This window comes from Papio anubis, chromosome 1 (genome assembly GCF_008728515.1).
Source record: "Papio anubis isolate 15944 chromosome 1, Panubis1.0, whole genome shotgun sequence".
In the NCBI taxonomy this organism is placed as follows: Eukaryota; Metazoa; Chordata; class Mammalia; order Primates; family Cercopithecidae; genus Papio; species Papio anubis.
The window spans coordinates 114920815-114937291 of NC_044976.1; the positions used below are offsets into that span (position 1 = coordinate 114920815).

Genomic DNA, 16477 nt, shown 5'->3' on the forward strand with positions numbered 1-16477 from the left:
CTAAAGACATCACACAACCTCCTCAGGACCCCTTCCAGGCCTTAAGAAAACATCTAGAGTGGAAACTGGTACTCTCAGACTGGCCTTATCAACATGCCCTGTGACTCCTCCTGAGCCCCAACATAAAGTAATCTGCATTCAGCACCCTCACCTGCAAAATAGAAATACTACCACCTACTCACCTCACAGAACGTCTGGGAGATGGTGAAGTCATATGTGATAAAGTATTTTGCAAATTACAAAATATCACCAAAGACTATTACTAGATAAAAAATAATAATTTAAGACAAAACTTCTCTAGTTCATAATGTTAGACCTTGGATGGAAGTCTCATTATCTCAAATGTCTTCTGCAAATGAAACCAGATGGGCACCTGAGGAAAGCAACATCATTAAACGGGGCAGCAACTGTGGCTAATGGGAATGAAAGCCCAGAGTTTTAAAATACAAATAGTTTCTCAGAAATCTCCCAATTTTTAACATGAGTTTCTAATTCAAAAAAGTGTAAACACCATGTAGGTCAAAGAAAGCACGTCACTAAGCAGGATTCAGTCTGTGCAGCACCTGCCTGTGACTCAGGTCTTAGGATACCCCTGTCCTGCACATCCCTCAGCTCCCTCCGGCTGCACAGGAGATCAGTTTTAACTTCACATGAAAACCAGCTGTCCTGGTAGAGGCCCCCAAAGAAGGAGTCTCCACATCCTCCCAGTATCTGACAGCCTTCACCACCAGGTAAAGGACAGGACAAGAGGCTCAGAGAGACTGACCAGTTGGCTGGACGTTGACCACGGCTCCCTCGGAACGCTTTCGGGTCATAGCATACCATGACCCATCCGGATCCTGGATCCACTCAGCAGCCTCGCAGTAGAACTCGCCCTGGTCGGAAGGCTGCAGGTGGAAGATGGTGAGGCGGAAGGTGGTCCTCCCCAGCTTGTCCAGTCGCACCTCCCCCAGGCTCTGCCTCTGGGCATATTCGCTGCTGGAGTGAAGCATGAAATCTCGGCTCAGGGAGATGACCTCCACGGGCTTCTCGCCACCTTTCTGCCGGAGCCAGGCCACAGACAGGTGGCTGTGCTGAACGGTCTCCGAGGTCACCTCACAAGTGAGCTCCAGCGGGTCCTGCTCCACTCTGTGCAGAGTCTGGGGCATGGCAGTGGTCTGCAGGGAGTCTGGGATCACTGCAACACAGAAATGTCCCAAGATTGCAGTCACAAAGCCACAGAATCTGAGACTCCCAGGGCCTAAACTCCCATTCCATGCAGGCGTCACTGCCCTGCATCCCTAACAGTCATCCTTGAACCATCCATTCAAGGTCACAGACAGCCCCAAATGCACATAAACAGAAAGTTTTCTGTTTGGATTTGGAAATGCATCATTTTGGTGCTTACACCTACCTGTGTGGTATTTTAATAACACTTGGATGAAACATGGGGTGTATTTCATATTATATAATAAATGAACTCCCTGAAAATACTGTCTTTAAACAATTGTCTCACAGGTCAAATAACATTTGTTGTTCATTCTGGCACTGCTTTGAGATACTTTAACTTCACTTCTGACTGATCCTCAAATGGAAATGCCTCCTGGAGCTTTTAGTTTTACATTTGTATACAGCATCCTTATTTTCCCCTTTCTCTCCTTCCCACATCCCAATTCTGTAACTTACTTCAGCAGTACAGCCCCAGGAAGACAATTTTTTTTAAAAAAAAAAAACCATTTTTGGCAGAAAAAAATCATCATCATACCCTATTTTTAGTATGTTTAATTTTCACATAATTCATCCATCAAAGGGTCCTCACTGGAAGGAAGCGACAGTCTGGAGAGATTCTGGCAAGAGAAGAGATTTTCTCTGTGATCTCTTGGTCAGAATCATACCCTGATCCTTCCTTGCATCTTTCTGGAGATTAAATAGCACCACCTCTTTGTCTGATGAGAGTACCTTAGTTACAACTAGTATGTGCTTTCTCCCTGTTCTCACCCAAGGATTGGGTCTTAAAGGTCTCCTGCTGGGAACGGCTGAGTGCGGTGGCTCCCACCTATAATCCCAACACTTTGGGAGGCTGAGGGAGGCAGATCACCTGAGGTCGGGAGTTCGAGACCAGCCTGACCAACATGGAGAAACCCCATCTCTACTAAAAACACAAAATTAGCTCAGCGTGGTAGTGCATGCCTGTAATCCCAGCTACTCGGGAGGCTGAAGCAGGAGAATTGCTTAAACCCAGGAGGTGGAGGTTGCAGTGAGCCAAGATCGCACCATTGCACTCCAGCCTGGGCAACAAGAGCAAAACTCCATCACACACACACACACACACACACAAAAGGTCTCCTGCTGGGACACAGACTTGTTAGAGAAAGAAAAAGGAAAACCCACTGCTTAGTTGTGATAATAAAAACTAGAAATTAAGATAGGCAGAAAAACAGAACAGCCTTGATATGGTTAACCCTTTGACACTGACAAACACTATGACCAGGGCTGCCCACATTGGAAGCTCCTGCATCCCTCTTCTTCATGTTTCCTTCAGCATTAAGGAGCAACAAGGGAGACAGCCAGTTCATAGTTCCTTACGCATGGAGCCAAAGGACCTGCAATGTACGAGGTCTGAGCAAGGACCCACAGCCACATGTGCTTCCTGCTTCAGCAGTGCCCCGTGGGTCTCAGAGCTGCCCAAAGGCCTATCCTTCTGAGAGGTTTCTCCTCTCTCCCAACTGATGTCATATGTCTCATCTTCCTTGTCATTCAGATCATCAACCACAAACATCTTGCCTTATATTTTCATATCCCTTTTCACCAGTTACAGTGTTAACTTATGAAATTCTTAACATCTGCATTAGACCTTTTTAAAGTTTCACCCTCAACCACCTATTAGTAAACTAAAGAAATTTAGTTTACTTGTGCTATCTGTTGACCCCTAAAATATGTGGGGATTTTGGGGACTTTTTTAAAGTCAAATGCATGGCATAAAGCAAAATTACACTACTAAAGAACTGAGTCAGGCCAGATGCGGGCCATGCGAAGACAGCATCTCCTTACCCACTAGGTTCATCTTTGCACTGTAACTCCCAAAGTATTGCTTATCAGTGCTGGGTGTGTGGCATTCGTACTCCCCGGCATCCCGGGCCTGAAGATCTGTGATGTGCAATAGGGTTGAGTTCCCCTGGACTCTTTCTATGAAGATCTTCCCTCCGCGGACGCGCTGGGTGTAGATGGCATAGGGGAAGGAAGAGTCCACGGTGCTGACGATCTGCACCTCTCGCTCTGGAGATGAAGGCAGGTAAATGGACCACTGGAAATTCTGCTCCGAAGGTCCCTGGTAGCCACTCACATTGCACCAGATGGTGATGTGGGAGCCCTCCGTGCGGTACAAGGGTCCTTCCTGAACGGTGACCTGCCGCTGTGCTGACACCACACCTACGAGGGAGAAAAAACACAGGCAACATGCTCACTCACTTCTCAGACCAAAATGCAAAGTAGGCAGCAGTCTCCAAAGGGTTTGTTATTTGTGTGACATGATAATAATATAAATAGCTTACTGGCCCTTTCAAAGGCGCTCTGTGATTTATAAATATTAATTAAAACACTCTGTGGTAAAGCACGGTCCCTAATTTGCATATATGGGAATTTGATCATGCCAAGATGTGCTTTTGTTACTTATTCAACAGCTGACCCTTGGGAATTTCATTTAGTCCCTCTGTTTGTCATTTATGTGGCAGTTTTATATCTATTTATTAATGCTGTTTATAAAGTTTTTAATAAAACGAGCAGGAAAAGTTGAATCCTTGGCACAAATTCAGATGAAAACAAATAAAAGCAACCGTCTAAAAATCTGGTTGAAATTAAATGCTTCTTCCTTGGTCCGAGCGCTGGTGGGAGGGAGTCCTGGGAGCACCTTTTTTCTGGTGCCACACCCTTCATTTTCCCATGTGGCTGCTCCCCTACACCACTCCCAAGGAGCATTCCTTAGTTTCTCTTCCCTCCATAAACAGAGGCAGAGCTGAGCTCCTGCAGACTGCTATCGTTTTAAGCTGAGCACGCCCAAATACTAATGTGAAGGGCTGAAGCAGATCCCTGATGCCCAGACTCCCACAAATTGACAAAGGGGACAGTGCCCAGCTAAACCTATGACAAGGACAGTCAGGCTACCCTTGAGTTTCCCACTCAGATTCCCCCGCTGACCTCCTGCCTTCTGGCTGAGATAGCGTTCTCCAAGGTCACTCTGCCTGCCTTCTCCATGTTCTTCTTAAAGTGGCATGGTGAGTTTAATTTCTCATTTCATGCCAACTCAACACTGATTGTGCCTGGGTCACTCAGAAGGTGGGAGGGGGCACACCCCTGCCTCTCCCTTTTGGCAGTGGTCACGCACTGCAGGTTGTGAAAAGTGCAGGTGAGTTCTAGGCACAGCTTTGCCACCAATTAGAGCTGGTTGTGTCATCTCAAACAAGTTGCTTTTCTTCTCCAGACCTTGATCTCCTCATCTATCAAATGATTTCTAAGAAGAAGGCTTTGGAGAGGACTAGCATGGGTTCCGATGCTGGCTTTGTCATTTATTAACTGTGATCTTGGATAAGCTACTTAACCTCTCTAAGCCTCAGTTTTCTCATCTGTAAGATGGGGATAATAATGTGTGCCTCATAGGGTTATTGAGAAGATCTAATAACATCTGTAAAGCCCCTAGCACACAGCCTAGCCCACAATCAGTCCTCAATAAAGAGCTGCTGGCTAAGATATCTTTTGGCTGGAACATTCTGTGGCTCTGGATCCATAGAGGACAGGATTTGGCCAATGACTGCTTAAGGACATTTCAAAGGCCTCTTGACAATGACACCATCACTGGGCCGCCCATGTCCTCCCACAGCTGCAGCCCATTCTTGTGATAGCTTCCCTTTTCCCCCACAAATGGGAATGGCGGCTGCCCCGGCTATGCCTATCTGAAGTGGATCCAGCTGGTGAACAGCCGGGACAGCTCGAATACTAGTGGAGTGAAGCTCTCAGCCCAGCTCAGCAGGGTACTGTGCCTCGGTGTAAGCTGATCTAATCTGCAAGATGACAGACCTCAAAACGGCCCATACAATGAAACGCCCATGGCTTGCAAAACTTTAATTCATGCAGAACCTTTCCTCACAAACAAAATCTTACACAGAACCCATCCTGGCTTCAGCAGAATCAGGAAAAATAAAAAATTGGCAGGGGAAGGAAACAGAACAAGTGGTATGTGAATTTATTTGATATATTCTGGTTGATGGCATTAATTATGATATTTAAAGTCACCATGAGGACAACTCTTTAGTAATATCAGTATGTTAAAATATGCTGTATAACATTTTTGCTATATGTAGTCATGCACTGAGTAACATTTCAATGAGGAAACACATGTACAACAGTTATCCTGTAAGATTATAACGGAGCATATATAGAGATCTAGTATATGGCACTTAATATTGGCATGGCAGATCAAGTAGGGGAAATGACTGATATTCAGTAACAGTGCTGGGACATTTGATTTTCCATATGAAAATGTATAAATGAAAATATATATCCCATCTAGGTTTGTTAAAATACACGCTGTGATGTTCACACAAGGATGAAATTGCCTAATGATGCATTTCTCAAAACATATCCCCATCATTAAGTGACCCATGACTATATATATATACACACACATATATGGTGACATTTGAATCAAATATTTGCAGTATTCCTGAAACACAGAACATTTTGCAAACAATTTAACTACATTCATAACATTAGGTATCCTGTGAATTGCAGTGTTCTGTGACAGAGCAACTACAACCAACCCCCATCCATCTCCTGCAAAGAAGGCTAGAGGCAGGTCAGGGTACACCAGCATCTTCAAGGACTGCTTCTCAATCCTGGACCTACATTGGAATCACCTGGGGAGCTTTTAAAACCTAACAGTGCCTGGACCCCACCTGACATAACTGGTCTTAGGACTAATTAGGATTATTTTTAAAGCTCCACAGATGATTCAAATCAGGTGTAGCAAAGCACTGTTACTTTAAAGTGTCTCTACCTACATGGTGCCAGCGAAGTGCTCAAATGAAGTATCTTAAGGCTCTCACTAGCTTTAAGCTTCTCTCTTTGGTAGAGACCCAATCCCTGGTTCAAGAAAGTTTCATTCTCCTCTAGTCTTCCCCAGTGCAAAAGAAAACAGCTGAGACCCATCAGATACTGGCTCCTGTGATGCAATAATGAGTTTAACCAGAATGCATCCTATTTACAGCCTTACAAAGGCACTTGGCCAGCGGATCATGAATGTCCTACCCACCCAAAGGTAAACAGTGTTAAGTGGCCTGAATGAGCCAGGACAGCAGGGTCAAATCAACTTGCCCAGGCCAGAAGCAGGTTATAAACAACCTGGACAAATAACTAACTACTGGACTGCACTTCAACCACACACATTCAGCTGCACCTGTTTATTAAATATGTCCTTAATTTCCCTCTGCCCCACAAAGGGCTTCTGACCCCTGAAAATAATGCTTCTCAACATAACAATAAAAATAAATGTTTTCTTCTTGGCAGTTTAATTCCCTTTCCACATACCCGCCCCCCTCCCCATTTCCTCCTAATGGTAATACCCTGCTGTGCAGACCTCTGCTGCCTCCAAAGAGACACAGGCCCCCAACCCTGATCAGGGCATCCTCTGACCCACAGCCCCTCTATCTCCCCTCTCAACCTACAACAGAAGGTTCCTCCCAGGCAAGGATCATTTTTTTTTTTTAATTAACTTTTTAAACTTTAGACATTCTGTACTCTTTGGATTACTCTGCAATAAGCAAACATGACTTCTGTAATATAAAAAGAAAGATCAAAATGTTATATATAACTGCATGAAAAGAACTAGAAAGAAAATACTAGGTGACAGGATGGCAAGTGATTTTTATTTTTTTCTTAATATTTTACTCCCTCCCCCAGTCCTCTGCAATGAGTATGTACCAGTTTAATAACTAGAAAAAAATTTTAGCCAAAAATAAAAATAATGCATATTTGCTATATAAAATTTCTTCTGTATTCACTACTGTAGTATCTTTTATATAGATACTGGTCAGTGATTTGATCAGTCATACCCATATAATGAAACCCCATATGAAAACCCTAAATAATGCAGTTAGGAGAGCTTCTGGGTGCTGGGAGCAGCATGCACCAGGAGAGGGCGTGGGCAGTCAGCACTACTCCCCTCTCAGACCTTGCCCTGTGCACTAAATAGGACTGACCTATGTGACCAGTAGGAAATGCACAAATGGTGGAATGTGACTTCCAGGGCTAAGTCATAAAAAGACAAGCACGATGTTATGAGGACATCAAAGCAGCTGTATGGGGAGGACCACATGAGGCCTCCTGCCAACAGCCAGCACTAACTTGCTAGCATGTGACTGGAAGTAGATTCCACCTTGGAAGTAGATTCTCTAGCCTCAGTCAACTCAGTCAAGCCTTCAGATAATGTCAACCCCAGGCATCTTTCTGTTGTTGTTGAGACAGGGTCTCACTCTGTCACCCAGGCTGGAGTGCAGTGGTGCAATCAGAGCTCATTGCAGCCTTGACCTCCGAGGCTCAAGTGATCCTCCCACATCAGCCTCCTGAGTATCTGGGACCACCAGCACACACCACCATGCCTGGCTAACTTTTTTATTTCTTATAGAGATGGGATATGGTTGGGGTCTGTGTACCCACCCAAATCTCATGTTCAATTATAATCCCCAATGTTAGAGGTGGGGCCTGGTGGGAGGTGACTGGATCACAGGAGTGGATCTTTCATGAATGATTTAGCACCACCCCTTTGGTGCTGTTCTCATGAGAGTTCTCACAGGATCCAATTGTTTAAAAGTGTGTGGCACCTCCCCCCCTCTCTCTCTTGCTCCTGCTTTGGCCATGTAAGGCATGCCTGCTTCCCCTTCGCCTTCCACCATGATTGAAAGTTTCCTGCAGTCTCCCCAGAAGCCAAGCAGATGCCAGCATTATGCTTCCTGAACAGCCTGTGGAACTGTGAGACAATTAAACCTCTTTTCTTTATAAATTCTCCAGTCTCATGTATTTCTTTATAGCAATGTGAGAACTGACTAATACATAGGGTCTCACTATGTTTCCCAGGCTGGTCTCAAACTCCTGGGCTCAAGTAATCCTCCTGGCTTTGCTTCCCAGAGTGCAGGGATTACAGGCACAAGCCACTGAACCTGCCCCTTTCCTCCCCACAACATCTTGACTGCAACCTCCTGGGAGACTCTAAGTCAGAAGTACCCACTTAAGATGTTATTGACTTTCTGAACCACAGAAACCGTGAAATAATAAACATCTATTGTTCCTTTAAGCCTTAAGTTTGGGGCTTTTTTTTACACCAATATATAACTAATGTAGACACCTGCAGTACCTAAGATTGAATGCAAAATTGTGTTACATACACATGAGTGTGTTCTTCTGAGAAAAGAGTCCATAAATTTCAAAAGATTCTCAAAGGAATTCAAGACCCAAAAAGATTAAGAAACATTGCATCAGACAGTCACGTATCAATGAGCAAGGTCCTGTCCTTTTAGATTGAGTTTTGAAATCACCCATCCCACAAATACATGATACCACTTAACTAGTTTTTCAAGGTATTTCTTGTTCAAAGATGCTCCCACTTTTTCTTTGTGCTCAAGTCCTAGACAAACCTGGCTAGGAGCAGGAGGTATGATTCAGGAGTTAGTGAGCAGGGAGGGGTCACTGTGCCTGGGAAAGCCAGCTTCTCATGCAATTTTTGGAATATGACTTGGCTCACAAACCTATATCTGTAGGCACAGGATCCAACTTATATGTTCAAGATGTGTGACTAGGCATGTGAAAGTGTCAAAGGGATCAACCTCACCATTTTACATCCACTCTTCCAGTTGTGGCCCCTACAATCATCAAACTCGTTCAGCACTCCGCTCCTCCAAATTCTGCATGTGACTCAGCCACACTAGTATCTTTCTTCATCTATAAGATGAAAATAATACAATGCACCGTGTAGCAATCCCACAGGAGACCCTAGAGATCAAATCATACTGTGAAAACCACCAAATGAGTATTTTAAAATTTCATCTCATTTCTACCAATGTGAGATATCAATCTAAAAACAGGATCAATCTTTGTAAGTACAAAAGCATTAAAAAGAACATTAAGTTTGGGTTAAAAGTGCAAAACTGCATATGCAGTAAAACTACTGATTAAAAAAAAAAAAATCCTACACCTACAAAAACAACCAAACAAAACATTGATGACACTGGTCTGAATCACTGAATGGTGAGAATATGAGTGATTTTTCTCCTCTCCTATTTTTCTCAATACCTTTTCTCTATCATCTCCTTTTTTAAATAAGCAAGTATACATTGTTTCTAAACTGAAGATAAATAATCATGATGAGTAGCACTTTCCCAGGCACTGTCCTAGTTGCTCTGCATACATCATCTCATTTAATCCTCACAACAGCTGAATGGGGTCGATTTCATTATAGCCACATATACCAAACAAGGAAATGGTCTTCAAGGTTAAGTAACCTTCTCATGACACAGAATGTGACTAAGAGTTTTCTTACTCCATGGCTCACACTGAATGTGCTCTGTGAATATCAGTGAGAAGTAATAAAGCACTGACTGGATCTTCTTGCCCACCTGGTCCTAAAAGAAGTGATGGGGAATCTGTGCAGTCCCAAGTTAAAAATGGGAGCTAAACTGAGCTGCCACAGCATGCTGAATAGGTGGAGTCCAGGTCAACTTAGTGCTTCATGGAACTTAAAGGCTCCAGAGAGACAGCAATCGGGAAAGCCACTTCCACAGCCACATCGGTGACAACTTCTGGGGATTCTCACCTGTCAGCCTTCTGCCAAGGAAGGACAGGAAGTGGCATGGGCTAAAAGATCCTATGTTTGACATCTTTCCAGATCAGGTGACAGGAAAACCACAAGACTTGAACCTTTCCAATAAGGACAGCCAGCACTTATTGAGCCTCAGCCAGGTAACTGTTCCAAGTACTCTGCTTGTATAACCAGCTTTAACCTTCACAACAGCCCTCTGAGGTAAATACTCCTAGTGACCTCACTTTGCAGATGCAGAACCTGAGGCAAGGAGTTAGGGAGTAAATGAAGCTGACTAAAGACACCTGCACTGGTGTGTCACGGTGGCTCATGCCTGTAATCCCAGCACTCTGAGAGGCCAAGGCAGATGGATCACTTAAGGTCAGGAGTTCGAGACCAGCCTGGCCAACATGGTGAATCCCCAGCTCTACTAAAAATACAAAAATTAGCCAGGTGTGATGGCACACACCTGTAATCCCAGCTACTCAGGAGGCTGAGGCAGGAGAATCGCTTGAACCTGGGAGATGGAGGTTGCAGCAAGCTGAGATCACACCACTGCATTCCAGCCCACTAGGTCAATGTCACTGCCATCAAGGGACAGTCTAACCAAGGTCCAGACGGCAGAAGTGAAGCCATCAAACCAGGACAGCTCGAGGTTCAGTTTCCTTGCACCTTTACCTTATCTGAATCCATACTTTCATCAAAAATGTCCCTTGAGGCCAGGCACCGTGGCTCATGCCTGTAATCCCAGCACTTTGGGAGGGCAAGGCAGGTGGATCACCTGAGGTCAGGAGTTTGAGACCAGCCTGGCCAATATGGTGAACCTCTGTCCCTACTAAAAATACAAAACTAAAAATACAAAATCTAAAAACTAAAAATACAAAAATTTAGCCCAGCAAGGTGGTGCATACCTCTAGTCCCAGCTACTCTGGAGGCTGAGGCAGGAGAATCGCTTGAACCCAGCAGGCGGAGGTTGCAGTAAGCCGAGATCATGCCATTGTACAGTAGCCTGGACAACAGAGCGAGACTCTTATCTCAAAAAAAAAAAAAAAAGAAAAAAAGAAAGGTCCCTTGATCCCTGGAGCCCGGGAGGTTGAGGCTAACATGAACAATGATTGTGCCACTGTACTCCAGCCTGGGTAACAGAGCGAGATCCTGTCTCAAAAAAAAAAGGCTCTTGAAACAGCCATCAACTCCCACGTAATAAATGCACTGCCACAATCTAGCAGCAAACCTAAAGATCAGTGTGAATTCCTAAGTCTTCCCCTTCACTGACTTCCCACAGCGTGGGCAGTGGCTGTGAGACCCTGGGCTGGTTACTTAACCTCTCTGCACCTCAGTTTCCTCATCTGTAAAGTGGTATAATCTTCACAGTGTTATGGAAGGATTAAATGAGTTGCTACATTTAAAACTTAATTCCTGGCACATAATAAGTGCTCAATAAATGTTCAGCCACCAGTTGCAGTAGTAGCAATAGTAGTGATATTAACTCTAGCTGTGGAACTAATTTCTCCCACACACGTTGGCAGGTTGTATTCTCCAGATACAACAGTAACAATATCTCCTTCCCACATGCTCTTTTGCAATGTGACCATGCCACACACTCCCATCAAGAGGTGGAGCTTAGAATAATTCCCTTCTCTTTGGATCTGGGCAGGAAGTCACTGTGACTTCCGATCCTAGGTCATGAAAAGTGATGCAGCTTCTATTTCACTCAGGGAGCCCTGAACCACCACATAAGAAAGCCAACGGTCCTGAGGCCATGCTGTGAGGGGGCCCAAGGCACATGGAGAGGCCCTGGGCAGATGCTCCAGTCCAGAGCTGGCTCCAGCCAGCTCCACCTGCAACCATGTGACTGAACAAGCCTCTACTGTGAGCTGCCCAAGCCTTGGAACTTACAGCCATGCCTGATGTGCCTCTACCCCCCAAAATTCTCAACCCACAGATTCTGTAAGCATAATAAAATGGTTGTTTTAAGCCACTGAGGTTTGGAAACATTTGTTACATAGAAAGGTAACTAGGACATATGCTATGGCTTCAATCAACATTTTTTTCAGTACCTATTATATACAATGGATACTAGGACAGAAACTATGAGAGATTAATAAGACATAGTTGACAAGCTGTCCTAAGCTGACGATCCTAAAATAAATACACATAACTAATCATTTTAATGGTATACGATAGCAGTGAGGTGCAAAGTGCAAGGTTAAGCCCTCTCAGAAAGTGAAAGTATTCAAAAAGCTTTCACAAAAGTAGTGACATCTGAATTGGGTCCCAAAGTGCAAGGGAAATATATGCCACATGAAAACACTGCAGTGCGTTCCAGGATTAGCAAAAGAAGTTTGCCGAGGTCGTTTTGTCACATGACTGGAGGGCACCTCAGTGCCAGGCGGAAAAGGGCACCGAAAGGCACATTAATAAAGTCAAACACCTCCTCTGGGACAGGGGAAGTTGAGAAAGAGACTAACAGAGGTAAGTAAGAAGGCAGATCAGATTTACACTTTCGAGTCATCACTCTGGTGGCAGGTGGAGGACAGAGCAGAGGGCAGGACTGGAAGCAGACAGACCAAATTCACAGTCAAATGTGATGAGATGAGGGCCTGGCCTGGTTTTAAATCCAAGGACAAAAATATCATTCATTGACTCTTTCATTCTTTCTCTTATCTGAATCCCCAGTGGTACCTAAAATAGAGCTGGTCTAAAGATGATGATTAATGAATGTTAAATTATTAATACCACTTCTAAGAAGATGTAACTGCCAGCTACAGAACCAGCCAAAAGGACTGCAAACCCAGTAATTCATTTCATCCCAACCTGACTGTGATCTCTCTGACGTCTGTGCTGCTGTGTCACCAGACTGCCTGATTGTCCTAGGTTGAGACATTTAGCTACTGAGCCCCAGGGATGGATGGCTGCTTCTAAGCTGCTGCCTAATTCCCTCATTACTAAATGTTGAAGCTGCTTCCTTAGAGGACTGCTAAACCGTAACTCAAAAATATTTTAAACATGCTACTAATTATTTAGATTACAATATTTACTTAATTTTTAAAAATTACAGTATTTTAAGTCTTTTATCTCTTCTGACTACCACCACTAACCCTGCTTCCCCTCATTTTTCCAGAGACTGGCACTACTACGATTGAAGGATAGATCTCTCCAGACTTAAAAAAAAAAAAATGCTTTTATATCCAGATATATGTAAGTACTGGAAAATACACAGCATTTTTTACATAAACATTATCATCCCTTACATTGAGTTATATTCCTCAGTTTTCCTCCTCAACATTTTTGAGATCAAATATAGTTCCCATTTTTCCTCTTTATATAGCTGCACAGGCCGGGCGCGGTGGCTCAAGCCTGTAATCCCAGCACTTTGGGAGGCCGAGGCGGGTGGATCACGAGGTCAGGAGATCGAGACCATCCTGGCTAACATGGTGAAACCCCGTCTCTACTAAAAATACAAAAAACTAGCCGGGCGTGGTGGCGGGCGCCTGTAGTCCCAGCTACTCGGAGGCTGAGGCAGGAGAATGGCGTGAACCCGGGAGGCGGAGCTTGCAGTGAGCTGAGATCGCGCCACTGCACTCCAGCCTGGGTGACACAGCGCGAGACTCCGTCTCAAAAAAAAAAAAAAAAAAATATATAGCTGCACAGTATTCCATCATAGGAATATACTACATCTTATTTATTCCAATATTATTGAATATTTAGGTTATTTATATATATTTTTTCTATAACCAACAAGCCCTTTCCTTTTCCCATGCCTTCTACCGCTTATCCTCTCCCCACCTGAATTTGTACAATCCCCAGCTTCTCTTATCCATGACCACTGAAACCCTAGGGAAGACCTTGTCACTTCCAGGATGTCCATGGCTCTTTCACCCCATGCCATGCTTGGAATCAGGAAAGCCCAAAAGACCCCACTTCCTGACCTTCTATTCTGCTCCTCCTCTCCTATCGCTCATTTCTTGCCTCCACCCTCCACTCTTCCCAGAAAAGGTAGGGATAGCGCCTGAGTCCTGCCACCCTCTCACCTGCATTCCCCCTCACTCTCACGGAAGGACAGCACACAAGCATTATCCAAACAGAAAGGCAGCGAGGGAGCCCTGCAGCCTGCCCTAGGCCAGCCATGCCCACAGCCACAGGAATAGACACTTTTCTCAGCCCCACCTAGATTCAAGGCAGCATCTAATCGAAATGCTTATAAGTAAATATAAGTGCTAGTATTTGCCTTCTATTTTCTAGAGGGGAAAAAAATTAAAAGGCAAGATCAGATTACTTGCCTGTAAATGTTCTCCCTATAATTACTCTGACTGCTCTTTCTTTCCGTCCGGTTTTGGAGATAACGGAAATAGGCTGAGGGTTGGGCTTTTTTTTTTTTTTTTTTTTCAAGCGGGCAGCTTTGTGGCAACACTCCCTCTGAGAAGTCCAGAGGCTCAGTGAACCGCAGCTTAGAGTGAGTTCCAGTAAAAGGACCATCACTCGAACCAGCAAGTGCCTCATTCCTTCTCACAGCACACATTTCACAGCAATTACTGTTGCTATTATTTTACGCTTCATTTCTAGACCCAAGATACCCCAGTTTCTTCAGACTCTCAGTCTGGTCCCCAGATTTCAGTCTGGGAGAAAGGTGTCGGCTGGATTTCAAACAGTCCCTCTACTGGCCGCCACCCCCACCCTCTCCCAGGGGACTGGAATAACTCTTCCACAGCTCCTGCCACACTCAGCACTGCCTGCACCTCCTCCTGGAGCTGGCAGAGCCCCAGCTGTGCACCCCTCAGTGCTCTCACGGCTTCAGGAAGAGGACTGCTAAGCCCAGGGCCTTGCTGACAACATGCCAGGAGCGCATCTGAAGGCAGCGTCAGGATGTCAGCTACCAGGCAGCAGAGGGATACCGGGCACCAATAGCAAAAGCACTTGGAGGGGCTTTTTCAAGTGGCATCAGAACTAGACCTGGATACAAAGGGGTGGCCCTGGCTTCCGGAAGTCCATGATAAATCAGTCTGCTGTGTCCTTCAACACAGTGTCCCCACCTTCTGTCTCCCAACACCAGGCCATGGAGACACAAAACTAGAAAATGGGGCTGCCTAGGTAGGAAAGCGCAGGCTGTGAATCAGGGTCTCCAGAAGGAACCTCAGAGCCGTGTCCTACTGCAGAGCAGCAACTCCAGCTCTTCATCCTGGAAAACAGTCCGATACAAAACAGGAATGTTCCTCTTCTCCTGACTCTGCCCAAGGCACTGCTGTGACCCTCTCAGCACTGGAAGCACTAGCCAATGTGCCATCCTCTTGGATGTTAGCTGGATAACCGCAAGAAGCAGAACCCCACAAACTAGCTCCAGTGTGTGGGGAGAAGTGGGGAGGATGGAGAAAGGATATAAAACGACACCGTGGGATTTCAGGGCAGCCCACGAGTGAGGATCACAGCATAGCTATGCCTTGCAAGAACCAGAACTGGAAAACCTTTGTGACTTAGGCCACCCTCCTCAGGACAGCCTCGCCACTCTTCAGGGACAAAGTTCCTTTACTTGGCCATGGTTTCTGTGCTCCAAATATTCAGCTTACACATGCCTGTTGCTGCTGCACTCGCCATTGTGGTTCACAGTGCAAATTCCCCAGAAAGCAATCTGAGTGGGTGGGAGACTTTTTTTTTTAACCAGACCCCCAAAGTTGTAGGTTTTGGGGTCATTGACAATATGCATTTCCTCAACACACTCAGATCCAGGTGGACTTGACCAGATGGGCATCTGTATTCCATTACCCAGCATATAACCACTTTGGGCAACAGGGACTGTGAAGGGCCCCCAGACTGTTCTCCATCAAGAGGGTGGGTGGCAGGTACCCTGAAATATGTCTAGCACACTCATAAAGCATGAACATCTACACACAACTACAAATTCATAGTGAGAGCACTGATACTGCTTCTGGGGGTTTTCCCAAGCACCTGCTACCTATGATAACAATGGATGGTCACTCCTCCCTCAGCTTTGACTTTCATTGCTGGTGGCTCAGGCTCCTGTGCTCGGCTCTCATCGGTGGTAGCCCTGGATTGGACATTTTCCCTATTCAATTCAAGGACCATGCTCTTGAGCATAACTATGACCAGGCAGTAGGCAGTGGGCCCTGGTCATTCTTGCTGGGGAGGCATAGATAAGCCAGCCTCACAGATGCAAAAAACAGACCCGTGGAGGTAGAGACTAATTCTTCAGCAGCCCAGAGAAGAGAACTGGGAAACAGGGCCCTCACAGATGCATAAGACCACGCTGGAGAGTTCAGGGGCTTCCAAAGAAGGTACAAGAATGAGCACTATACCATAGGTGGGTGGGTCACAAAAGCAGGAAAAGGTCCCCAAACAAAGAATTCATCAGTCAATTACAGCACTCTCCCTATGTGGTGAAATAGTATGCAACCATTTAAAAACTGCAGAGAACAATATTTATGAACACCTAAAAATGCTGAAAGCACACTACTAAGTAAAAGGGGAGGGAGAAAAGCTATAAAAGGATTTGAAAGTATTTTTGTAAAGATAAACACCCACACACACCCACACACCTCTATATATGTGTGGAAAAAGGACTGGGCTAGTATATTTAAAAAACGCTAAAGGGAGGTCGGGTAATAAGAGATTGTTTTTTCCTTGCACTTTGTGTTTTCTAAG

General features: G+C 45.1%; 1 protein-coding gene across 4 annotated transcripts in view; it reads right to left on the bottom strand.

The window, feature by feature from the left end:
• IGSF3 (immunoglobulin superfamily member 3) overlaps window positions 1–16477 on the bottom strand; it is a 93303-nt gene that overhangs the window by 38578 nt on the left and 38248 nt on the right. For all 4 annotated transcript variants that reach the window (XM_003892465.4, XM_003892466.4, XM_017946169.3 and 1 more), the window contains exons 3-4: window positions 3031–3408; window positions 767–1177 (exon numbers count right to left, since the gene is read on the bottom strand). In XM_003892465.4, coding sequence (XP_003892514.2) covers window positions 767–1177; window positions 3031–3408 — 789 coding nt within the window. The remainder of the gene's footprint in view (window positions 1–766; window positions 1178–3030; window positions 3409–16477) is intronic.